Source organism: Diaphorina citri, unplaced genomic scaffold (assembly GCF_000475195.1).
Source record: "Diaphorina citri unplaced genomic scaffold, Diaci psyllid genome assembly version 1.1 scaffold1903, whole genome shotgun sequence".
Taxonomy (NCBI): domain Eukaryota; kingdom Metazoa; phylum Arthropoda; class Insecta; order Hemiptera; family Psyllidae; genus Diaphorina; species Diaphorina citri.
The window spans coordinates 24,631-50,447 of NW_007379329.1; the positions used below are offsets into that span (position 1 = coordinate 24,631).

Sequence of the window (25,817 nt, forward strand, 5' to 3'; positions counted from 1 at the left end):
ACCAGCACGGTTACCCGTACAAATGCCAACCATTCACAACATTGCTTAACATCATTCCCGTCTTAACCAGCACGGTCACCCGTACAAATGCCAACCATTCACAACATTGCTTAACTTCAGTGATTTGGCCGTTGGGAACTGGTAGATTCAACGTGCTATAACCAGCACGGTTACCCGTACAAATGCCAACCATTCACAACATTGCTTAACTTCAGTGATTTGGCCGTTGGGAACTGGTAGATTCAGCGTGCTATAACCAGCACGGTTTCCGGTACAAATGCCAACCATTCACAACATTGCTTAACTTGTGATCCGTTGGGAACTGGTAGATTCAGCGTGCTATTAATGATGACTAGGTCACCTTACAGATCACCTAACTAATTATACCTACTAATAATTGTCTTTAAATTTCAAACATTCCATATGGAGTACCTTGCTTTTTGTCCGCAGGCAAGTGTGTGGTATTTACCCACTTTTTTGATTAAAACCGGACCCTATAGAAACAAAGTTTTGCAGAGAGCCTCTCTATTCCATGTATAGGAGCAGACGTTAGGATTGAGGTCAGTAGTGCCTCAGAACTTGAACTACCGTCCCATACTGGTACTTGTCTGGTCTGAAGTATACATATAGCTATATTAGTATTGTTACAGAACGCGTCTAGAGAGAGTATTTGGCTATGTATGTATAATGTAAGAACTATAAACGTGAAGCCTCGAGAAGTAAAATCAAAGTATACATACAGATAGTACGAGTATTTATCTATCTTGAGAACACACACTATTCATTTATTTGCCTAAGATTCTAGGACGAAGGTCTTGAAATCAGGGCTCTCCAACTTCCTTGTTTATGCGTACCTGATGCTATGTAGAAAGGTACTTCTCGGCCCGCGGGGTATGTATACATACAGATAGTACGAGTATTTATCTATCTTGAGAACACACACTATTCATTTATTTGCCTAAGATTCTAGGACGAAGGGGAAGGGCCTTCTCAGTGAAGCTGTGAAGGATAGAGACCTGTCTAGCAGTTGGTCAAATTAGCCAAAGTTTTGTAAAGCCATTTTCTAATATCTCTTTAGAGGGGGTCAACTTGTTCATTCTTTCAAGAGATAAGCACAGATAAAGGGCCGTTGTAACATTTCTAACAGTCAAAAACGAAGGATTGACGATCCAATTGGTTATAAATCCAATGACTTATCAAGCATATTATCAAGTATATATTATCAAGCATAAAGTGGCAGGTCTTTCTAAAAGAAGAAGAAAAAGAAGGAAAAAAGAACTTGCTAAAAATGATTGAGAACTTAGAAGCAGAAGGACTGTGTAATAACAAGCTTGAGACCTAGGGCTGTCAGAAGGACTGTGTAATAACAAGCTTGAGACCTAGGGCTGTCAGAAGGACTGTGTAATAACAAGCTTGAGACCTAGGGCTGTCAGAAGGACTGTGTAATAACAAGCTAGAGACCTAGGGCTGTCAGAAGGACTGTGTAATAACAAGCTTGAGACCTAGGGCTGTCAGAAGGACTGTGTAATAACAAGCTTGAGACCTAGGTCTGTCAGAAGGACTGTGTAATAACAAGCTTGAGACCTAGGTCTGTCAGAAGGACTGTGTAATAACAAGCTTGAGACCTAGGTCTGTCAGAAGGACTGTGTAATAACAAGCTTGAGACCTAGGTCTGTCAGAAGGACTGTGTAATAACAAGCTTGAGACCTAGGTCTGTCAGAAGGACTGTGTAATAACAAGCTTGAGACCTAGGTCTGTCAGAAGGACTGTGTAATAACAAGCTTGAGACCTAGGTCTGTCAGAAGGACTGTGTAATAACAAGCTTGAGACCTAGGGCTGTCAAGAGGCAATCTATCTATGATTCTACATATAGAGGTAGGTTGTTAATAATACATAGAAGAGGCAATCTATCTATGATTCTACATAGAGGTAGGTTGTTAATAAATAGTAATACATACATGAGGCAATCTATGTATAATTCTATATAGAGGTAGGTAGGTATAGAAAGAGATTGCTTCATGTCTCATGTATTGACAAATCACTCAAAATTCCAATCACATAGGACACTCATATAAATTACCATCCAGTTTTATGACGCCATTTCCAATTCTGTCTTACTCACCAATTGGTAAGTCGTTATTTTTATTTAATTTTTGCATTCAGGAGAAAGTTAAATCGTTTGCGGGCACGTCATACAAACTTTTATTTCTTACCAAATTCGAAAACGAGGTACTTATACAACACAATACCTACCTTGGTAATCAAAAACTATACTAGGTAGGTAGGTAGGTAGGTACCTTACAATAATTAATTTATCTATAAATGTCTTACTTAGATACATAGGTATCATTATTTTATTTTCTAATTTTAAACGATGCGCGATGGATTAATATTCAATCCTAGTACCTAATACTCGGGCTTAGTCATTTCGGCATAGATATTTCAACGACAACTTGTTATAATGTAGGTACCTACTCAGTAGGTACGTACTATTGTATTGTGTGACATTGCCTCAAAACTCAGAAGTGAAATTTGATTTATGATATGTACTTATGGGTAGGAGTATCAAATAATAATATTAATATATTATGGTAGGTATACGGTAGAGTAGAAGGTATCCACTATGTTAAGTTAATATAAGAAGCACTCAATTAACACCCACAAAATTTGTATAATATTGATTATTTAGTGGAGATGACAAATTCACTTCTTAACCCTAGAAAGTTAACCTGTTTTTTAGGTACGTTAAGGGTAGACGTGAGTATTTTACTCACTCATTAAAAAAGACTGGTCGTTTGCGATTATGAGATGCAGCATCAAAAAATAGATATGTTTCAAGTTTCAAAACTTTATTTTTTATTATTAAAAAAAATACAAAATAAAAAAAAAAAACGAAATACCTACCTATTTTGCACATTTTTCAAAAGGTATTAGACATGAGTAAATTTTACTCACTATTCTCACTAAAGAAAATATCTCGAGAACGGTAAGAGCTAGAGACTTGAAATTCGGTATGTAGCTTGGTTTGTTTATTCAGCGCATCTAAGTAGTATTCTCACATATTGCTCATGTGGTCAATGGTGCATTCCGATCAGGTCCGATCGAGGGGTATTTTTGGGTAGCCCTTTTTTCTCTTTGTATTTATTTTGTAATAACAAAATCCCTCTATATTAGACTCGTGTGGTCTGTGTCGTAGCATACCCATCCCGTACAATGTCCCTCAACAGATAAACGATATGACGTGACGTTTGGTTAGAGTTTCTTTTGCGGACTTTTTCCCTCCACAGATATTTTTATTTTAACCATTTTCAGATAGTACTCAGCATGACAAGGGAGCTCTCAGTCATATTTATCCTGTCTAAGAAAAAAGGACTTTTTTTTTTAGAAAACATTGCAGAAAATGGCCACTTCTTTCATGAAGCTCCTCACTTCTAAGTTAAGGCCTTGTCATAGTGCATATCTACATTATCTACTATTCTATTCGTTTTTAAGTTGTGTATGTAAATATACGCTGTGCTAGTTTGTCCACGAAGCATAGAGTTGTAAATTATATTAGATATCTCTGTACCTACATATGTCTAGGGTCTAGATAATTATGATAAACTTACTTAATTATTAAGGATCACACCATCACATAAATCACCGTCACTTCCCATTAACCTTAATAACTTTAATTATAAGTAACTATTGTCGCCACAGCCAATAGTGTGACTTTTTGTAAATAAATAATTACGTCTCATGATATTATATATCAACTTGTAGATCAAAACTAAACAAAATAAGGATAATGTCGGCAGATTTAATGTAACCTATGTCGAGTGTGTACAACGTGAAGAAAATTACCACACACATAATTTAAAGTTTAAAGCTTAATTGCGAATATGCTAACTTTCATATAATTGTATTGTATTATATCTAATTGTATTGTAAACTATCCCGCCTGGGATTTTGAATAAATAAATCTAAATATATCTAAAACTTGACTAACCATAGACATATGTACATACTCCATATTATATCATATTTTTAACATCTTCGTAATATCTGAATAAACAAAAGGTAACATCTTACGGCTAGAAAATGATTTACGGCAGTTAAAAACAAAGGATGCGACACAAAACTTTTAATTAAGATTGGTGCAACGCTTGGCGGTACTTTGACCGCTTTTTGGCGGTATTCGATGTAATTTAACAATATCTCGGGAACGGTATGAGCTAGAGGCTTGAAATTTGGTATTTATTTCAAAAATGTGACAATGACGCAAAACAAAACGTTTGGTTAAGGTAGGTGCTGCAATTGGCGGTATTTTGACCGCTTCTTGGTCGTTTTCGACCGTTTTTTGGTGGTTTTCAGCTGTAGAGATAGGTATTGTAAAAGTTAGGGTAGAAGAACACCTAAATAAGCATCATTCAGTAGGATAAGGAAAGTCATGTGATGTTCATACCAGATTTTTTTTTTTTTTTTTAGAAGGAATTGGTCAATATCTGACTTGTCCAAGCCTGCCATTGTAAAAGTTGCAACTAAAAACCACATTTGTGTAAATATATGCATAAATATGGCTGTAAATATATATAGTTATACTCGTATACCCCTGAATGATTATGAACCGATACCTATCTAAAATATTAGGAAGGGTGGGATGAAAATTAACAGCAATGTTAAGATACAATGTCTAAAAACTATATAACAGAATATTAAAGGATTGCAACTAAAAACCACATTTGTGTAAATATATGCATAAATATGGCTGTAAATATGTAGTTATACTCATATACCCCTGAATGATTATGAACCGATATCTAAAATATTAGGAAGGGTGGGATGAAAATTAACAGCAATGTTAAGATACAATGTCTAAAAACTATATAACAGAATATTAAAGGATTTAGTACGTAGGTAGACATGAGTAAATTTTACATATAAAATAGGCGCTTAAACGTATACATGAGTAAATTTTACTCACGAGGTTTCGGAAAAACGCGAATAAATTAAAAACACACACCTGTAGAGGGTTGCTTACTTAAAGTACACGTGACAAACTAATCCGTCCAAGCATATCTCGAGGGTCGACCCTTTGATTTCAGCCGTTTCCGAATTATCACGAAAATAAACGAGGTGTGAGTAAAATTTACTCACATCTACGCTTCTAGGGTTAATAAAAACATCCGAGATTATTTTTGGAGGTTTGCGTGGGAATATTTTGAGCTTACTTCATTATTTCTCAACAATAACGATTTTAAATTTTAAAAGTACCTATAAGTAGGAATAATATTGGCATGCAAAACTCTCGGGATGATAATGATGATGAATCTGTCATTGTACTCCTTGCAGGTGAAATTCTAGGTCAATTAGATGAAGAAATCATAGCCTGTATGGCAATATGAGAAGAAGCAATAGAAAACGTCAAAGAACCTCATCATGATTTAGATGAAGAATACGTCAAAGTAATTATAGAAACAGCACCTCCTGTATTCAAGGGAAATGAAGATTTAGCACATGATTTGTGAAATTAGACAAATGAGGTAGTTCCAATGTAATTATTCTTGTAATTGTTATTGCTATTTCTCATACTCATATTCTTATAGTTTTTTTAATAATGATAAATTGCTAGGTAAACTGTGGTGAAGACATTTTAGACGAGTCATTCATCTACCAAAGTTCTTATTGATGTTGATATACTTATCTTCTTGGAGAGTTTAATAAATTATATCTAGTCAAAGATTTTTCTTCTAATCTCAAGTTCCTCAGATATTAAATGAAGGATATCACTTACCTGGAGATTCGGTTGGGAATATATCGTTGAGTCCCCAGCTATCAAACACATTGCCATGCTGATTCAACTTATTCATTCATCTACCAAAGTTCTTATTGATGTTGATATACTTATCTTCTTGGAGAGTTTAATAAATTATACCTAGTCAAAGATTTTTCTTCTAATCTCAAGTTCCTCAGATATTAAATGGAGGATATCACTTACCTGGAGATTCGGTTGGGAATATATCGTTGAGTCCCCAGCTATCAAACACATTGCCATGCTGATTCAACTTATTCCCCACCTGATCATTCCGGCTGGGATAGTATTCCGAATGTCCTGGAGGTCCGCCGCCTGCTCCGTACACTTCATAGCCGGGCGGGGGATGGTCTAACTCTACACCGGTTTCTACTATCCCTGGCGGACCAGAGTGATAACTACCGTGATGGGACTCGTGGTAAGAGCTGTGAGGATCATAGGGTGGGGGGATGGGGATGGGGACTCCCACGTGATGATGATGGTGCTTGATCTGAAATGAAAAACAATATTATGGACATCATGAATGTTTTGAAGACTTACTCGTAATTTGCTGGATTACTCAAGGCCAAGAGGTAGTCCTGTTACAAGCTTCGTGTAAACACCACTGGTGTCCAATAACATTCCAGTCCAGTTGAACAAAATGCGTTTCTATGCAGCAAGGAACTTAACTGAAATTGAACAACTAACAACTGATCTTTATTGTATCAGTACATGAGGTACACAACTGATCTGATCTTTATAACAACTAACAACTGATCTTTATTGTAACTGTATGGACGACGAAACGGTACCTACTTGAAATTGAACAACTAGTATCTGTACATGAGGTACACAACTGATCTGATCTTTATAACAACTAACAACTGATCTTTATTGTAACTGTATGGACGACGAAACGGTACCTACTGTTTTTAACACATAAAAGTTCGTCACTTTTCAGCAGAACTCCTCGCGCTCTATCTATGTTTAAAAGAGATATCCGAATTCCATTCTTTCTCTCGTATCGCAATCATAAGTGACGAAATAAACGAGGTGTGAGTCTGTGAGTAAAATTTACTCACGTCTACCCTTCTAGGATTAATAAAAACATCCGAGATTATTTTTGGAGATTTGCGTGGGAATATTTTGAGCTTACTTCATTATTTCTCAACAATAACGATTTTAAATTTTAAAAGTACCTATAAGTAGGAATAATATGAGAACCATTTTCTGTTACCAAAAGTTGTGCAGGCAAAAGGTATTGTTCAATATTGAATTCTCAAATTACCATCACCCTTCTAGGGTTAATAAAAACATCCGAGATTATTTTTGGTGGTTTGCGTGGGAATATTTTGAGCTTACTTCATTATTTCTCAACAATAACGATTTTAAATTTTAAAAGTACCTATAAGTAGGAATAATATGAGAACCATTTTCTGTTACCAAAAGTTGTGCAGGCAAAAGGTATTGTTCAATATTGAATTCTCAAATTACCACATAATGTTAATTGACGCAGAGATAAATATGGGCGTTCCATCATGTTTGAATGTTCATCATTGCAATGTCTAATCTCGTTTTGATCTCCTGATTAGTGAAATTTTATTGATTGATCTGGAATTTTAAAGATCTAAATAATAATGTACTATCTCGTAATCAAATCACTCCAAAATGTTATTGGAAACCTCCTTGATATCATCTATGGACTTGGGACCTAAATATATATCTTCCAACAGTAGAATAAGAAATACCTCAGTACCTATCTGCCGAAGAATCCACGTGCCTATCTTTTTAAGATGAATCTTCGTAGGTACCTACTAAAATTATTGGTAAAAGTGACACATATGATATTAACGATTTTTAAATCCCGACTAGAGGAAATACTTAAAGAGACACCTTGAAGCGTCAACACAAATCATTTTGTATCATTTAAATCTGCCTGTCTATGAAGCTTTTAGAACATAAGTAGACGTTACCGCGACAAAGCAGTAGATTTTATCATAGAAACACAGCATGGGGTCTCTACAAAATCAAGGTGATCTGGGATTTGCTGATCGATTCAAAAAATCCAATTTCTTGGCATAAATAAATTAGAGAGACCTCAAAAAGTCGAAATAAGTATTTGAAGAGAACCTAAAATTTCCCTTATAGCTTATAGGTACCTACATATGATTCCAAATTTGAATTAGTCACGATTTTTTTACTACCTAGTAGGTACCTGATGTGTTTAGACTTTAGATCTTTCAATTTAAATTGATGATTCTGTGTTGTAGATACAGAATTTCATTTGAACTAGTAAGCCCCGCTAGCTTTCACTGAGAAAACTTAACTGAAATTGAACAACTAACAACTGATCTATATTGTATCAGTACATGAGGTACACAACTGATCTGATCTTTATAACAACTAACAACTAATCTTTATTGTAACTGTATGGACGACGAAACGGTACCTACTGTTTTTAACACATAAAAGTTCGTCACTGTCACAAATCTTTGAAGGTATGCTAATTTGCTAATACCTAAGGTAGTACAAGATATAAATGACAAATTATATGAATGATACTAGGTTCGTATCTAGCATGTATCACAGGTGTCTAATAAATCATTATGATTGACTAACACATGATATATTGTTTCTCATGTGAAAGTTGGCTACCACATGGTGTAAAGTTACACCAGATATTAAACAAGAAAGACTGTCAGAAGGACTGTGTAATAACAAGCTTGAGACCTAGGGCTGTCAGAAGGACTGTGTAATAACAAGCTTGAGACCTAGGGCTGTCAGAAGGACTGTGTAATAACAAGCTTGAGACCTAGGGCTGTCAGAAGGACTGTGTAATAACAAGCTTGAGACCTAGGGCTGTCAGAAGGACTGTGTAATAACAAGCTTGAGACCTAGGGCTGTCAGAAGGACTGTGTAATAACAAGCTTGAGACCTAGGGCTGTCAGAAGGACTGTGTAATAACAAGCTTGAGACCTAGGGCTGTCAGAAGGACTGTGTAATAACAAGCTTGAGACCTAGGGCTGTCAGAAGGACTGTGTAATAACAAGCTTGAGACCTAGGGCTGTCAGAAGGACTGTGTAATAACAAGCTTGAGACCTAGGGCTGTCAGAAGGACTGTGTAATAACAAGCTTGAGACCTAGGGCTGTCAGAAGGACTGTGTAATAACAAGCTTGAGACCTAGGGCTGTCAGAAGGACTGTGTAATAACAAGCTTGAGACCTAGGGCTGTCAGAAGGACTGTGTAATAACAAGCTTGAGACCTAGGGCTGTCAGAAGGACTGTGTAATAACAAGCTTGAGACCTAGGGCTGTCAGAAGGACTGTGTAATAACAAGCTTGAGACCTAGGGCTGTCAGAAGGACTGTGTAATAACAAGCTTGAGACCTAGGGCTGTCAGAAGGACTGTGTAATAACAAGCTTGAGACCTAGGGCTGTCAGAAGGACTGTGTAATAACAAGCTTGAGACCTAGGGCTGTCAGAAGGACTGTGTAATAACAAGCTTGAGACCTAGGGCTGTCAGAAGGACTGTGTAATAACAAGCTTGAGACCTAGGGCTGTCAGAAGGACTGTGTAATAACAAGCTTGAGACCTAGGGCTGTCAGAAGGACTGTGTAATAACAAGCTTGAGACCTAGGGCTGTCAGAAGGACTGTGTAATAACAAGCTTGAGACCTAGGGCTGTCAGAAGGACTGTGTAATAACAAGCTTGAGACCTAGGGCTGTCAGAAGGACTGTGTAATAACAAGCTTGAGACCTAGGGCTGTCAGAAGGACTGTGTAATAACAAGCTTGAGACCTAGGGCTGTCAGAAGGACTGTGTAATAACAAGCTTGAGACCTAGGGCTGTCAGAAGGACTGTGTAATAACAAGCTTGAGACCTAGGGCTGTCAGAAGGACTGTGTAATAACAAGCTTGAGACCTAGGGCTGTCAGAAGGACTGTGTAATAACAAGCTTGAGACCTAGGGCTGTCAGAAGGACTGTGTAATAACAAGCTTGAGACCTAGGGCTGTCAGAAGGACTGTGTAATAACAAGCTTGAGACCTAGGGCTGTCAGAAGGACTGTGTAATAACAAGCTTGAGACCTAGGGCTGTCAGAAGGACTGTGTAATAACAAGCTTGAGACCTAGGGCTGTCAGAAGGACTGTGTAATAACAAGCTTGAGACCTATAGGTACCTCTGAGAGTACAAGAGTATTCATTCGACTTTACATCACAAGGTGAAATGCAATTCTACCTAGGTACATGTATGTATGTAGGTACCATTTACTTTTTCATAGTAAAAACATCACTATCACTATAGTAGTAAACATCAATGGAGTTTGATTCACCTCTCACCTGGTGACTCTGTGGGAAAATTATCAATGAATTATTATCATTATTACTTCTTATAGAGTAGAGTAGAGTACCTAGTTATCATTATCAGAGATTGTGGTAGAAATGCAAGAAGGTATGAGCGACCACTAGAAGAAGAGTCAATACAAAATAATGAAGGTTCTTATAGACTAGAGTAGATTATCTAGTTATCATTATCAGAGATTGTGGTAGAAATGCAAGAAGGTATGAGCGACCACTAGAAGAAGAGTCAATACAAAATAATGAAGTTGTACCTACATGGTAACCACGTGACCACATGGTGCAAAAACCAACATGAGAGACACCTGTTTGTGTATAAAGTACCTACTGCAAAAAGTTATATCTGTATGTGGGTATTCTCGTGGTAATATGTAGGTACCTAGTAAGGTACAGGTGTCTTGGATGTGAAAGTTTGAATTAATCTCATAATTATGTATCTCATAAGAAATAATTATGGAATTATGAGTGACCAGCATTAGATGCACTCAGTCATTCTATTCTACTACATGGTATGCAGGAGGTAATAACAAGCTTGAGACCTAGGGCTGTCAGAAGGTCTGTGTAATAACAAGCTTGAGACCTAGGGCTGTCAGAAGGTCTGTGTAATAACAAGCTTGAGACCTAGGGCTGTCAGAAGGTCTGTGTGATAACAAGCTTGAGACCTAGGGCTGTCAGAAGGTCTGTGTAATAACAAGCTTGAGACCTAGGGCTGTCAGAAGGACTGTGTAATAACAAGCTTGAGACCTAGGGCTGTCAGAAGGTCTGTGTAATAACAAGCTTGAGACCTAGGGCTGTCAGAAGGTCTGTGTAATAACAAGCTTGAGACCTAGGGCTGTCAGAAGGACTGTGTAATAACAAGCTTGAGACCTAGGTCTGTCAGAAGGACTGTGTAATAACAAGCTTGAGACCTAGGGCTGTCAGAAGGACTGTGTAATAACAAAAGCTTGAGACCTAGGGCTGTCAAGAGGCAATCTATCTATGATTCTACATAGAGGTAGGTTGTTAATAATACATACATGAGGCAATCTATCTATGATTCTACATAGAGGTAGGTTGTTAATAATACATACATGAGGTAATCTAACTATAATTCTATATAAAGGTAGGTAGGTATAGAAAGAGATTGCTTCATGTCTCATGTATTGACAAATCACTCAAAATTCCAATCACATAGGACACTCATATAAATTACCATCCAGTTTTATGACGCCATTTCCAATTCTGTCTTACTCACCAATTGGTAAGTCGTTATTTTTATTTAATTTTTGCATTCGGGAGAAAGTTAAATCGTTTGCGGGCACGTCATACAAACTTTTATTTCTTACCAAATTCGAAAACGAGGTACCTACTTATACAACACAATACCTACCTTGGTAATCAAAAACTATACTAGGTAGGTAGGTAGGTAGGTACCTTACAATAATTAATTTATCTGCCTCCTTTACGAATTCTATGAACACTTATAGTGATATATATATATACCCACTCCATCACGAAGCATATCAGAGGAAGATATTTTGTAAGATTCAATTCAATTCAATTCAATCTAGTTAAGATGAACCAAGTCCTTTTCTTAACCTTGATTTTGCATCAGAGATAATACCTACAGACGAAAATGAAATATATCTGAAAGTAAAATAAGGTAATTAATCATTCCTAGGTACAAGTAAAAATAAAAGTAGTAGACACAGAGGAAAGTAAACAAGTAGGTAGGTAAAACCATATGTTGGTACCCAGAACTCTATCCATTAGGGACCGGATATCCTAAATCCTGAATTTCAACTCCCAATGATGTGCGGATTAACCGATTATCTTGCTTGACACTTGGTTTCCAAAAAGATTATTTCGGTTTTTACTTTCACCGGAGTTCCTCACATGACATAGATAGACATATGTCTGTTTGTTTATGTATGCACGTGGTTTATGTTCTTATCATGTCGAGACCGGCTTGAGGATCTTAGTATGTTAATTTCATTCTCCGGTTAGCATGATGTTTAATTTCTTGTCCCCCTTTATGCTTTATACCTACCTACTTACATAGCTCTGATCTCTGAGCCATAGCACGGAAACATGACTGTAAATTCCTATGCCAAGTCACAGGTCTTTTTTTTCGTACGTGTGCGTAAGTAGATTTACCGTAAAATTGGAGACCCGAAATTATTTTAAATTAGTTACCTAAAGTTTATGTGTAGGTAGGTAGTTTTAAGATGGGTACCTATTTTACAAATTATACCCAGCCTAAATACTCCTCTATTTTTTCCTTCTTTCTACACATTTAAACTTTTAACAGAACTTGACCAGTAGGTACAAGCATCATTAAATGTTGAGATCCTCCAGGGTACAAGAACCCACCTGTTGAATGTTCTTTAGGTGAGTAGTGTCACTCAGCACTGTTACTTACTAGCCCAAACATCATGAATGTTTTGAAGACTTAATCGTAATTTGCTGGACTACTCAAGGCCAAGAGGTAGTCCTGTTACAAGCTTCGTGTAAACACCACTGGTGTCCAATAACATTCCAGTCCAGTTGAACAAAATGCGTTTCTATGCAGCAAGGAACTTAACTGAAATTGAACAACTAACAACTGATCTATATTGTATCTGTACATGAGGTACACAACAGATTGATCTTTATTGTAACTGTATGGACGACGAAACGGTACCTACTGTTTTTAACACATAAAAGTTCGTCACTGTCACAAATCTTTGAAGGTAAGTACCTACTGTTTTCAACACATAAAAGTTCGTCACTGTCACAAATCTTTGAAGGTATGCTAATTTGCTAATACCTAAGTTAGTACAAAGATATAAATGACAAATTATATGAATGATACTAGGTTCGTATCTAGCATGTATCACAGGTGTCTAATAAATCATTATGATTGACTAAATTATATGAATGATACTAGGTTCGTATCTAGCATGTATCACAGGTGTCTAATAAATCATTATGATTGACTATAACACATGATATATTGTTTCTCATGTGAAAGTTGGCTACCACATGGTGTAAAGTTACACCAGATATTAAACAAGATAGAGAGTGAATGATTGACTAACACATGATATATTGTTTCTCATGTGAAAGTTGGCTACCACATGGTGTAAAGTTACACCAGATATTAAACAAGATAGAGAGTGAATATGGTAGGTTAGGGTCCTCAATATTAAGTAGGTATACAAAAGACCTGATGTACAATATGGGAAACAGGTAATGTGGACCTAGTGTTAGTAAGTCTAACGATTGATTAACATGAATACTTTTCTAGATCTCCCAATTAGTATTGATGAAAAGAGTGTGTATAATTTTATACATAATAGAACAGTTGCGCTTACTTGGGTGATTAGCTCAAATCAGTGGAAAGAAGAAAGAAACCATTTCGGGTTTTGAGTTTTGAATTATTGCTATTGTAATGCAATAGTGACTACCGAATAAAATTCGGTCAAATCTTCTGATATTATAGAAATATCGTGTAGGTGCCTCATTGCCCATTGCCTATTCAGCTCCATCTGACGTACATACCTGCCAAACTTCAAAACATGAGATACATACGTAGGATACCCAATTTATTAAACCTAAAACTCATATCTACGACATATCTTGGAAAGACGATTTTTTAGAGCCTTCAATCTCGTAGGGTAGGTACCCAATTTATTAAAGCTAAAACTCGTATCTACGACATATCTTGGAAAGACGATTTTTTAGAGCCTTCAATCTCGTAGGGTAGGTACCCAATTTATTAAACCTAAAACTCGTATCTACGACCTATCTTGGAAAGACGATTTTTTAGAGCTTTCAATCTCTGCTAATATAGGTAAATCAGGATGCAGTCTTTTTATTTGTCAGAGATGCATAATAAAGTTGTTGGAATCTGTGAGCTGATGGATCCTGACAAGTAAATTACCTATGGACGTTGGTCTGTTGCTCTAGTCTATTGGTTTTATACTCGGATTAAATGAAAGTTTGTAAACCTAGATTGTGCCAAGACTTGAGTTGCATTCCACAGGTTTTTTATTTCCCCACAAAAATTATCTTCCTAGGTATTGAGACCTCTATCAGAAATTTGGTTCCAACGTCATTCTTAATTTTGATTAATGCATTTTTGTGGCTCACTTCTTTACATTTATCTTCTGATTGCTTAATTTCAAACAGCCCGTTAATGGCCTAAAAATGCACAAAATATTATCAGCCAGAAATCTCACAGGTAGGTAAACGCCCATTTCAGACATTCCATTCCAAAGCTCGTCGAATATTTGATAGGATCTCTAGATTAAGGACGGTTTTTAATGCATTGACTACGCATTGCGTTGGTATAATGGTAACAAACTTTCTAGCAGGAAAACGTGCTGTTAAAGCTTTAACACACGTGATAATTATGTTAAGAGTAGGTACTTAGTAAGAACTTACTATATAGAGCTGTATTGGAACATAAAGCTGTGTTCACACATGGTCGACAGCTGTCGATTGACGAGGTGAATCTATGTTGTCAAGGCAGTGTAAACGGTTTCACTAGACATCAATCGATTATGGTTCGACACAGCTTTCGAGATCTCTTCTCTTCTCTACTGCTCTCTCTTCTCATATCTTCCCTTCTATTATTCTATTCTCCTATCCTTCATCTTCTATTCTATTCTCTTACCTTATGATGGTGTAGATGAAGTCTTGTGGCGTGATGATGATAGTAGCTGCATAGTTTGAACAGATGAGCCAGGGCCGGAAACAGGAAGAGCAGAACTTTGAGGAGTAACTTCTTAGCCGCGCCTACCCCAATGAGTAGCGGCAATACAAACCAGATCTTCATCTTAATCATCTTGATAATCATCATGAGGGCGATGAGAGAGGACATCAACTTGTGCTTGATCTTGTGCTTGAACATTTTGTCTGAAATCAAACAAAGTTATGATTTGTTTAGTAAATACCCACGTCTTGTTTTCCAATAAAAGACGAAAGTATAGCTATCTGTAATGTAATGCTGAAAAAATAAAGAGAGAGAGAGAGAGAGAGTTACTCTTGATAGTCTTGATTTAATTTGAAAAGGTGAAAAAAGTCCATTAGTAACAATAAGCACCTATGAGAGTACAAGAGTATTCATTCGACTTTACATTACAAGGTGAAATGCAATTCTACCTAGGTATATGTATGTATGTAGGTACCATTTACTTTTTCATAGTAAAAACATCACTATCACTATAGTAGTAATCATCAATGGAGTTTGATTCACCTCTCACCTGGTGACTCTGTGGGAAAATTATCAATGAATTATTATCATTATTACTTCTTATAGAGTAGAGTAGAGTACCTAGTTATCATTATCAGAGATTGTGGTAGAAATGCAAGAAGGTATGAGCGACCACTAGATACGATACGACATAGTCAGGTACGGTCAAGTACGATACGGTACGGAACAGTCAGATACGATTAGGTACAGTCAAGTATAGTCAGGTGCGGTACGATACGGTAAGTTACGCTACGGTCACCTACGGCCATGCCTCTATGCATACGGCCATGCCTCAGCCACGCCCAAGTGGGCGGAGCCTGCTTGTGTCTTATAAAACATAATAATTATTTGCAATATCTTGTAAATAAAGTTTAATCATCAGTCTCATCACAAACCAGGAAATAAGCTGTGTTGTGAAAGTAGGTAGGATCGGTACTTAAAACCGTAGAGACTATAGTAGGTATAGATATAAACAAGAAATTATTAATAATAATAATAGTAATCCTCTATAATTGACACTATAAATAAAGAAAAGGCGGACGAGTAGTCTAATAGCAAAAAAAAGGGTGTGAACTTCCAAAGTTTCAATTTTATAAAATACAATCTGTGAAACTAAACACAAAATCACAAAGAAAACAAAGTAATGATAATGACATCAATAGGAGAAGTGTTCGAAATGCATTCAAAACAGAGTTTTATAATGTTTCTGAAAAATGAGGAGGAGCCTGGACTTTTTATGAGCTATCGAACGATGCGATGATAGCTTGCATAACAGATGGCAATGACGATAGGCAAATTCAGACCAGGTATACATTGTAGTTGAAGACAGAGAAATCAGTTTCCATCATATTCATGATCTATTCAATAAAAAGCAACATAAATATTATACCATTACGGTCAGGTCCTGTACTATATGGTACGATACGGTACGTTCAGGTACGGTACGATACGACATAGTCATAGGAGTATATAACATAAACCATCATAATATTATCATAAGACCAAGTTAGTAAAAAGGTGTACTGTATACGTATGCAACAGCAAATTAATAAAGATGAAGACATTGTAGACCATCATGTTTGCAGACAAGATTGCAGAAACTTCAGAGAGTGTCAGACTAGTTAAACTTTCTTCGTCAAATATTAGAACAATCGAAGTGAGGTCTGTGTTTTATCTCGACGGATTGGTTAATTTCTTCGTTAGGAAGTGTGTCAGCTTGTTTGGTTGAAAGGTTGGAACACCATTACTTTCAAACAGTTTATTCGATTTTGAGGAAATTTTTGAAACATGTTTGACACCAGACATATATTTTGAGCATTAGGAAGTGTGTCAGCTTGTTTGGTTGGAAGGTTGGAACACCATTACTTTCAAACAGTTTATTCGATTTTGAGGAAATTTTTGAAACATGTTTGACACCAGACATATATTTTGAGCTTGAACCGGCCTTTCCATAGATATCACACCATCCATGTCATTATTTCACTGTCGATATCGATAAGTATACTACATATAGTATTGTGTTCAAGTTGCCCCGTCTCATATACTTCCTTATCCGTACTGGATAACCGCAATGACCTATTCAACTCTTCCAATGCTCTGAACAATTGAGAGACGCGAATCTTAAATCAGAGATACCATACAGCTTTAGTAGCTATTCGTATAAATACTTCTACCTACTATGTAGGTAGTATATTGTTGAGAATTGTTAGAATCTTGAAATTGTCCAGTGTAGGGAGAAAGATGCATCTCAGATTTCTCAGTGACCACGACAATTACAATATTGTGTTAACCTCGCCTATAGTGGTTACCTACATTAAACTCAAGAGAGTCTATTACAAACATTTATTTTTAATAATACATTTGCAAATTTTGATTAAAAAAAAAGAAGCTTTTGTGTAACAGAACCCTTGTCGCCGTAGATAGAAATCTAGATCTCTCATCACTTCTCATTGATCCTTTTGAACTCGGAACAACCAACGGGCAGACAGACCGGTTTGCATGACATTGACCGCGAGAACTCAATTAGGTATCTGAGATACTTCTCTTAAGTTTGCACTATTAATATTCCCACATGCTAGGGCTAATAGATATTGAACATAGATCAGGTATGGCGTTAGAATGATGCATGTATAGAGTGTACTTAGGATTCAGTAGGTAGTAAGTACCTCTAAATGTGGATGAACAGCTTGTTTGGTTGAAAGGTTGGAGCACCATTACTTTCAAACAGTTTAAAATTCGATTTTGAGGAAATTTTTGAAACAAACATGTTTGACACCAGACATATTTTGAGCTTGAACCGGCCTTTCCATAGATACCACACCATCCATGTCATTATTTCACTGTCGATATCGATAAGTATACTACATACAGTATTGTGTTCAAGTTGCCCCGTCTCATAAACTTCCTTATCCGTACTGGATAATAACCGCAATGACCTATTCAACTCTTCCAATGCTCTGAACAATTGAGAGACGCGAATCTTAAATCAGAGATACCATACAGCTTCAGTGATTGAGAGACGCGAATCTTAAATCAGAGATACCATACAGCTTCAGTAGCTATTCGTATAAATACTTCTACCTAGGTATATGTATATTGTTGAGAATTGTTAGAATCTTGAAATTGTCCAGTGTGGGGAGAAGGATGCATCTCAGATTTCTCAGTGACCAAGTTCAAGTTGCCCCGTCTCATAAACTTCCTTATCCGTACTGGATAACCGCAATGACCTATTCAACTCTTCCAATGCTCTGAACAATAAATTGAGAGACGCGAATCTTAAATCAGAGATACCATACAGCTTCAGTAGCTATTCGTATAAATACTTCTACCTAGGTATATGTATATTGTTGAGAATTGTTAGAATCTTGAAATTGTCCAGTGTGGGGAGAAGGATGCATCTCAGATTTCTCAGTGACCACGACAATTACAATATGGTGTTAACCTCGCCTATAGTGGTTAGCTACATTAAACTCAAGAGAGTCTATTACAAACATTTATTTTTAATAATACATTTGCAAATTTTGATATAAAAAAAAGAAGCTTCTGTGTAACAGAACCCTTGTCGCCGTAGATAGAAATCTAGATCTCTCATCACTTCTCATCGATCCTTTTGAACTTGGAAGAACCAACAGGCAGACAGACCGGTTTGCATGACATTGACCGCGAGAACTCAATTAGGTATCTGAGATACTTCTCTTAAGTTTGCACTATTAATATTCCCACATGTTAGGGCTAATAGATATTGAACATAGATCAGGTATGGCGTTAGAATGATGCATGTATACTGTATAGAGTGTATTTAGGATTCAGTAGGTAGTAAGTACCTCTAAATGTGGATGAACTCTTGAACATTGTAGTAGATCTTGGTGTAATTCTTATTTATGCATGCATTGTACCCACTCAGGCACGGAGTACACAAGAGTAATGCATTTGATGAAACTGATATACCTCCAAGTAATATTAACACACGGCTAAGCACACTGGGTTTCATTCAAACTGGATTTCACAAAATCTTATCTATGTATCTGTTGCATACAACTTCAGTTTCATCAAACACGTTGCTTTAGAGTATACCACGCGTTATAGATTATAGGTAAGTTAGTTAGATACGTACCTATAGGTAAAAATTTTATATGAAAAGAAATATGTATAAAGTGTATATAGCCATAGAGGTAGCCAAACAAACCAATAAATAAAACAAATTAATAATGTCCATGATAATGAATTAATGATTATCCTTGGTCATAAAAATGTACGATAAAACCTCATAAAAAGTAACTTTCTCAATATGCCAATATCAATCTAATTATCCATGTGTGTGTAGTGTGTACATCGTTTGTAAATTTACCTACAAATTAAATTAAAATATCTACTGGATGGTCATCAGGAAAATGAAATTCTATGTGGCCATGAAAAAAATCTACCAAATAATGTAGATTCATGCAAAATTAATGAAATAATAATGTCATTAGGATGGAATTGGCACATTCACCAAGTACCAAATACCTACATACCTTATTAATAATGCTCCCATACTTGTATCGTGAATTGAACGCATCCACCGTATAGATCATTAACATTGTAAAATTGACACATCCACCACAACTTGGTTTTAAATTATTGATGCTCTAGCTCTAGACTAGATAGACAAGCACTTACACAAGTGATTTCATCAAGTCTAACTGCAGTTCAATATCTCAAAGCAAGAAGAATAAGGTACCTATGTAGGTAACAATTATCCTGATTATTTTAAGTACCTATATAAACCTAGGTGTAATCCTTGTAAACTAATTGGGATACCAGATTTTCAGTCTAATAGGTACATAACTCAAATACAACTTGGAATTGAAACAAAGTTCACAATAGTAAAGTAATGCCAATGCAGTCCATGAAATCAGTAGAGCGAAAACGTTAAAGATTTAAACTTTAACAGAATAATTATTTGTAAAATTAGTTCAGAGGAAACTCCTAATTTGAAACTCGTGAAGAAGGATAAAGAAGCGGTAATAAACTAACTTGATTATTTTAGTAAAAGTTCATGAAAGACAAGACAAACTCATCAAAAAGTCCAAAGTCAAAATAAATAAACTTAATACCTAATTATGGACAATCTATATTTATAAAAGAGTAAACCCTGAGTCCTGACTCATTCATTCATTCATACATTCATTCATAATCAACGCACAGCAGAAACGGCTGGACTGATTTTGATGAAACTTCGAGAATAGCTTCCTTTTGATTTGAATAGGCCCACTAAGAACGGATTTTCCGAAACTCGCAGTGGTTTCATATTTATGCATGCATTGTACCCACTCAGGCACGGAGTACACAGGAGTAATGCATTTGATGAAACTGATATACCTCCAAGTAATATTAACACACGGCTGAGCACACTGGGTTTCATTCAAGCTGGATTTCACAAAATCTTAATCTATCTGTTGCATACAACTTCAGTTTTATCAAATACCTTTCACTATCAAATACACATACCTTTCACTATCAAATACACATCACTAAAGTACCATGCCTTATATGTAGATTGATTATAAGTAAGTTAGGTAGGTACCTACGTACGTACCTATTGGTAAAAAATTTACATTAAAAAAGAAAAAAAATGTATAAAGTGTATTGAAGTTACCCAAACAAATCAATAAATAAAACAAATTAATAATGTCCATGATAATGAATTAATTATTTTAGTGATGTGTACCATGCCTTATATGTAGATTGATTATAAGTAAGTTAGGTAGGTACGTACGTACCTATTGGTAAAAAATTTACATTAAAAAAGAAAAAAAAAATGTATAAAGTGTATTGAAGTTACCCAAACAAATCAATAAATAAAACAAATTAATAATGTCCATGATAATGAATTAATTATTATCCTTGGTCATAAAAATGTACTTTAAAACCTCATAAAAAGTAACTTTCTCGATATCCCTACCAATAATAATCTAATTATCCATGTGTGTACCTCGTTTGTAAATTTACAAATTAAATAAATTATCTACTGGATGGTCATCAGGAACCTACCAATAATAATCTAATTATCCATGTGTGTACCTCGTTTGTAAATTTACAAATTTAATAAAATATCTACTGGATGGTCATCAGGAAAATGAAGTACTGTGTGGTCATGTATGTGGATTTAAAAAATTAATGAAATAATAATTATTATGATGGAATATGGATATTGCTCTCGAACTTGTAGCGTGAATTGGACACATCCACCAAATAGATCATGCATAACATCAAAACATTGTGAAATTGACACATCCACCACAACTTAGATTATTATGATGGAATATGGATATTGCTCTCAAACTTGTAGCGTGAATTGGACACATCCACCAAATAGATCATGCATAAGGCATAACATCAAAACATTGTGAAATTGACACATCCACCACAACTTAGTATTCAATTGAGTGCTCTAGATAGATAAGCACCTAAATTCGAACAACCAGAATTCCTTACTTCCTTACACAAGTGATTTCAGCAATTCTAACTCCAGTTCAATATCTCAAAGCAAGAAAAATAAGGTAGGTAATAATTATCCTGATCATTTTAGGTATAAAACTAGGTGTAATCCTTGTAAACTAATTGGGATACCAGATTTTCAGTCTAATAGGAACCTAACTCAAATACGACTTGGAATTGAAACAAAGTTCACTGTAGGTAGATGATGCTAATAGTAATGCCAATGCAGTCCATGAAATCAGTAGAGCGAAAACGTTAAAGATTTAAACTTTAACAGAATATTTGTAAAATTAGTTCGGAGGAAACTCCTAATTTGAAACTCGTGAAGAAGGATAAAGAAGCGGTAATAAACTAACTTGATTATTTTAGTAAAAGTTCATGAAAGACAAGACAAACTCATCAAAAAGTTCAAAGTCAAAATAAATAAACATAATACCTAATTTTGGACAATCTATATTTATAAAAGAGTAAACCCTGAGTCCTGACTCATTCATACATTCATTCATAATCAACGCACAGCCGAAACGGGTTCCAGATTTTGATGAAACTTCGAGAATAGCTTCCTTTTGATTTGAAGTATAATATGTTGCCAAAATAGTATGGTCAGGTAAAACGGTACAGTACGGTACGTTGCGGTCAGGTAAGGTATGGTACGATACGGTATGATACGGCACGGTACGGTTAGGGTCAGTCAAGTACGGTCAGGTACAGTTAAGTACGGTACGTTAAGGTCAGGTCCTGTACTATATGGTACGATACGGTACGTTCAGGTACGGTACGATACGACATAGTCAGGTACGGTCAAGTCCCCCGCGGGATAAAAATCGTTCATAATCAACGCACAGCAGAAACGGCTGGACCGATTTTGATGAAACTTCGAGAATAGCTTCCTTTTGATTTGAATAGGCCCACTAAGAACGGATTTTGGGCCCCCAGGAACTACCCCCCTCCCTACTAGAAAACACTTCTATACCTACCTAATTCATTTGTATCAATCATTACCTACGAATTTCGAGTTTTTTTTTTTATAGAAAAAACCCATAATATCTAGTGTAAGTCCTCAAAGCGCGGGGCCCCCAAAAGCGCGGGGCCCGTGCGGTCTTTGGTCTGGCTATGAACCTATGATCCGTTTAATATTTAATTCTAGAAGCTTAATGAGAGATTTTATTATTTTTTTCATTGCAAGTGAATTCCCGTATATTTGCAAATTTTCTTCAATTACCTAGATGCATTGAACTTTAGAATTTGCCTGCAATATAGGATTTACAAGTATAGCTTGAGAAATCAGCTATTAATTTCATACTGGAGGAGGCTTGAAAGAGAAGGATCGGCATATCCAAGACCTAAAATAACCCTGTGTGATCTGTTTAATATTTAATTCTAGAAGCTTAATGAGAGATTTCATTATTTTTTTCATTGCAAGTGAATTCCCGTATATTTGCAAATTTTCTTCAATTAGATGCATTGAACTTTAGAATTTGCCTGCAATATAGGATTTACAAGTAGGTATAGCTTGAGAAATCAGCTATTAACTTCATACTGGAGGAGGCTTGAAAGAGAAGGATCGGCATATCCAAAACCTAAAATAACCCTGGGTACTTATCCTACTGAGCTTCATCCACACCGATTGACTTCATTGGGAGAAAGTTCTGCGCTGTTGTCGTCATGATCATCCAAATGCACGGGTTTGAAATTCCGTTTTATCTGGGCTATAAAATCTTCAAGTCTGCGCACTGCTAATCTCAATATTTAAATAAACATTCGATATACATAAGTGTCACTTTCTTGGTTTTTGCATTGGTAATGTTTAAGTTACTCTCAATATCTATGTGACTAGTTGATTGATAAATATCTTCTATATTCTTCAAGATGAATAAAACAACATCTCTGAGAGCACTACTCGTATATCTCAAAAAGAAACCAAAGCAATTAAACCCCAGAGGGATCATCACTTGTCAGTGTAGAATAACCCTGAGTACTTATCCTACTGAGCTTCATCCACACCGATTGACTTCATTGGGAGAAAGTTTTGCGCTGTTGTCGTCATGATCATCCAAATGCACGGGTTTGAAATTCCGTTTTATCTGGGCTATAAAATCTTCAAGTCTGCGCACTGCTAGTTCTATGTCAAGGCCATCCTCTCTTTTAATATCTTGCTCAAGTATTGCTTTCGTTGTATTAAGTTTACTTCTTTATTTCTTTTTTCGTGATTTTTTACAAGGACCAACAAGATGCCATTGAATTCTCAAAAGTTTACTACAATCCCAGAATGAGGTCCAGAACAAGAGTGCTGATGAAATGGAGTGTAGTGACGACGATAATGGTGTATGTATCACAGGCACACCATTACCTTCCACCAGCGCGCGCACCGCCCCCGCTCCTGTTACTCCAAAGAATGTGTCTTCTCCACCCTCAACTCCTGAAAATGACTTTTTCCCCAATTTCCAAGTTTCCCGGTCCTCCTCTCTCCCATCGCTCACTGAAGATGATAGCAAAACTACGTCTTTGCAAAATAATCTGCCTGCTGAAAACGAAGAATACCCCGCGCTAAAAGAGCCTACCCCTCCTCCTCAAGAAAAAAGAAAGCGTCTTGCCAACTCTGAACCCAACCCCGAAAAAACCAAGAAAAAAGCCCCTTCCAAAGACCAGGAGATAAATGAGGGTTTTAAGACCATGGTTCAGAAAATTGTAGATAGCAACGAGCAACTGTCTGTATCTGCTGACCAAATTTGCGAGCTGATAGCTAAACTCAAAAATTCCCAGAAGAAACAAGAGATCTTCCTAGAGTCCAACCTTCCGATAAGTGACGTGCAAAGCGTCTTGCCAACTCTGAATCCAACCCCGAAAAAACCAAGAAAAAAGCCCCTTCCAAAGACCAAGAGATAAATGAGGGTTTTAAGACCATGGTTCAGAAGATTGTAGATACCAACGAGCAACTGTCTGTATCTACTGAACAAATTTGCGAGCTGATAGCTAAACTCAAAAATTCCCAGAAGAAACAAGAGATCTTCCTAGAGTCCAACCTTCCGATAAGTGACGTGCGATTTATATTACAAGAAATCCATGCAGACCCTGACACAACTGTCAATATGAAGTCGCGCATCACCCGTCTGCTGAATTCTGTTCTATCTGAGTCTAAAATGACTCTTGTCAATGTTGAGTCTGTGTAACTTTTTTTTTTCTCCTCACGTTCTTACCGCTGTTTACTCCTATGTAGGTGCCTACTTCCTACACATGTTGTTCTCCCTATAGTATTACCTACTGTTTAATAATGTCTTATGTCCCTTTCATGTTACATTTTTTTGAGTGCGTCAACACTTTTTTTCGTTTCACTTCATTTAGGAAAAATGTACCGGCCCTTTATACATGTAGGTATGTTTTACTTTCTTATTATCTGAATATTCTGATTGCTTACTCCTTTTTACACATTTGTACATACATATTCTCCCTATGTATTACCTACTGTTTGTTTTAATAATGTCTTACGTCCCTTTTATGTTACATATTTTTGAGTGCGTCAACACTTTTTTTCGTTTCACTTCATTTAGGAAAAATGTACCTGCCCTTTATACATGTAGGTATGTTTTACTTTCTTATTATCTGAATATTCTGATTGCTTACTCCTTTTTACACATTTGTACATACATATTACGTCACATCAATTGTCCCGAGTAAAGCTCCCTCACAGGCAACACATTAATGTGTTTGTGCGCACACGTTTCTGTGCATTTCTTTCTGCTCCTCCGCAAGCGTGCTTGCATACTGGCGCTACCTTGCGGACGAAAAAGACAACTGCCTGAAGTTTGACGTCACACATCTTTGAACTCTTTTATCAGAATTGCATACTGGCGCTACCTTGCGGACGAAAAAGACAACTGCCTGAAGTTTGATGTCACACATCTTTGAACTCTTTCATCAGAACGGAAAATAAAAATTGAATTTTCGACCTTTTACAGTGATTTTTTCGGAGTTTCGACCTCAGATTTGGATTTTCCACAACTTTTTACATAGGAATCGATCATTTATTAACATTTTTTACCCATTTGCAACTGCTCCATTCAAATAAAATCAATCAAATTCAAACATTCAAAGCAACCTATAAAAAGAGAGTTACATGAGTAATTTGAAGAGTTACATATTTTAGGATCTGACTCTCTCCTAGCTGAAGTGTTGAGCTATACATATTTGGGAACCTATAGAAAGAGAGTTACATGAGTAATTTGAAGAGTTACATATTTTAGGATCTGACTCTCTCCTAGCTGAAGTGTTGAGCTACACATATTTGGGAGAACACTTGCATTGGCATACAGATCCTGACTAACTATATGGAGTTGAAGAGAGAGTTACATGTTATAAGATCTGACTCATCGACTGAGTAGTTCACTGAAAAGAGTAGTTCTTTCTCATAACTCACTCAGTTTTTACAAATCAATATGAGATGTGTCCTACATGGAGTTGAAGAGAGAGTTACATGTTTTAGGATCTGACTCATCGACT

General features: G+C 36.2%; 2 protein-coding genes and 1 long non-coding RNA gene across 3 annotated transcripts in view; 1 reads left to right on the top strand and 2 right to left on the bottom strand.

The window, feature by feature from the left end:
- The window catches only part of LOC103517597, a 43,765-nt gene extending 24,345 nt beyond the window's left edge, over positions 1-19,420 (bottom strand). The window contains exons 1-4 of the mRNA XM_008482641.1: positions 19,355-19,420; positions 15,306-15,360; positions 14,763-15,004; positions 5,978-6,281 (exon numbers count right to left, since the gene is read on the bottom strand). Coding sequence (XP_008480863.1) covers positions 5,978-6,281; positions 14,763-15,004; positions 15,306-15,360; positions 19,355-19,420 — 667 coding nt within the window. The remainder of the gene's footprint in view (positions 1-5,977; positions 6,282-14,762; positions 15,005-15,305; positions 15,361-19,354) is intronic.
- Positions 19,421-23,587: 4,167 nt separating this feature from the next.
- LOC113470880 lies at positions 23,588-24,490 on the top strand. The gene is made up of 2 exons (XM_026829630.1): positions 23,588-23,917; positions 24,148-24,490. The coding sequence occupies exons 1-2, from the start codon at positions 23,619-23,621 to the stop codon at positions 24,488-24,490; spliced, it is 642 nt and encodes a 213-aa protein (XP_026685431.1). The 5' UTR covers positions 23,588-23,618.
- A 789-nt stretch (positions 24,491-25,279) lies between these two features.
- LOC113470881 lies at positions 25,280-25,758 on the bottom strand. Its single transcript, XR_003393783.1, has 2 exons — positions 25,514-25,758; positions 25,280-25,416 (listed from the first exon to the last, which is right to left on the bottom strand). It is a non-coding gene; the product is annotated as an uncharacterized LOC113470881 (long non-coding RNA).
- Between the last annotated feature and the right edge of the window lie 59 nt (positions 25,759-25,817).

Bases quoted from the DNA above. Each gene is read 5' to 3' on its own strand.
- LOC113470880 (XM_026829630.1), top strand. From the start codon at position 23,619: ATGGAGTGTAGTGACGACGATAATGGTGTATGTATCACAGGCACACCA. The intron at 23,918-24,147 runs CTCTGAACCCAA...GCGTCTTGCCAA, and splicing joins AAAAGAAAGCGTCTTGCCAA to CTCTGAATCCAACCCCGAAA.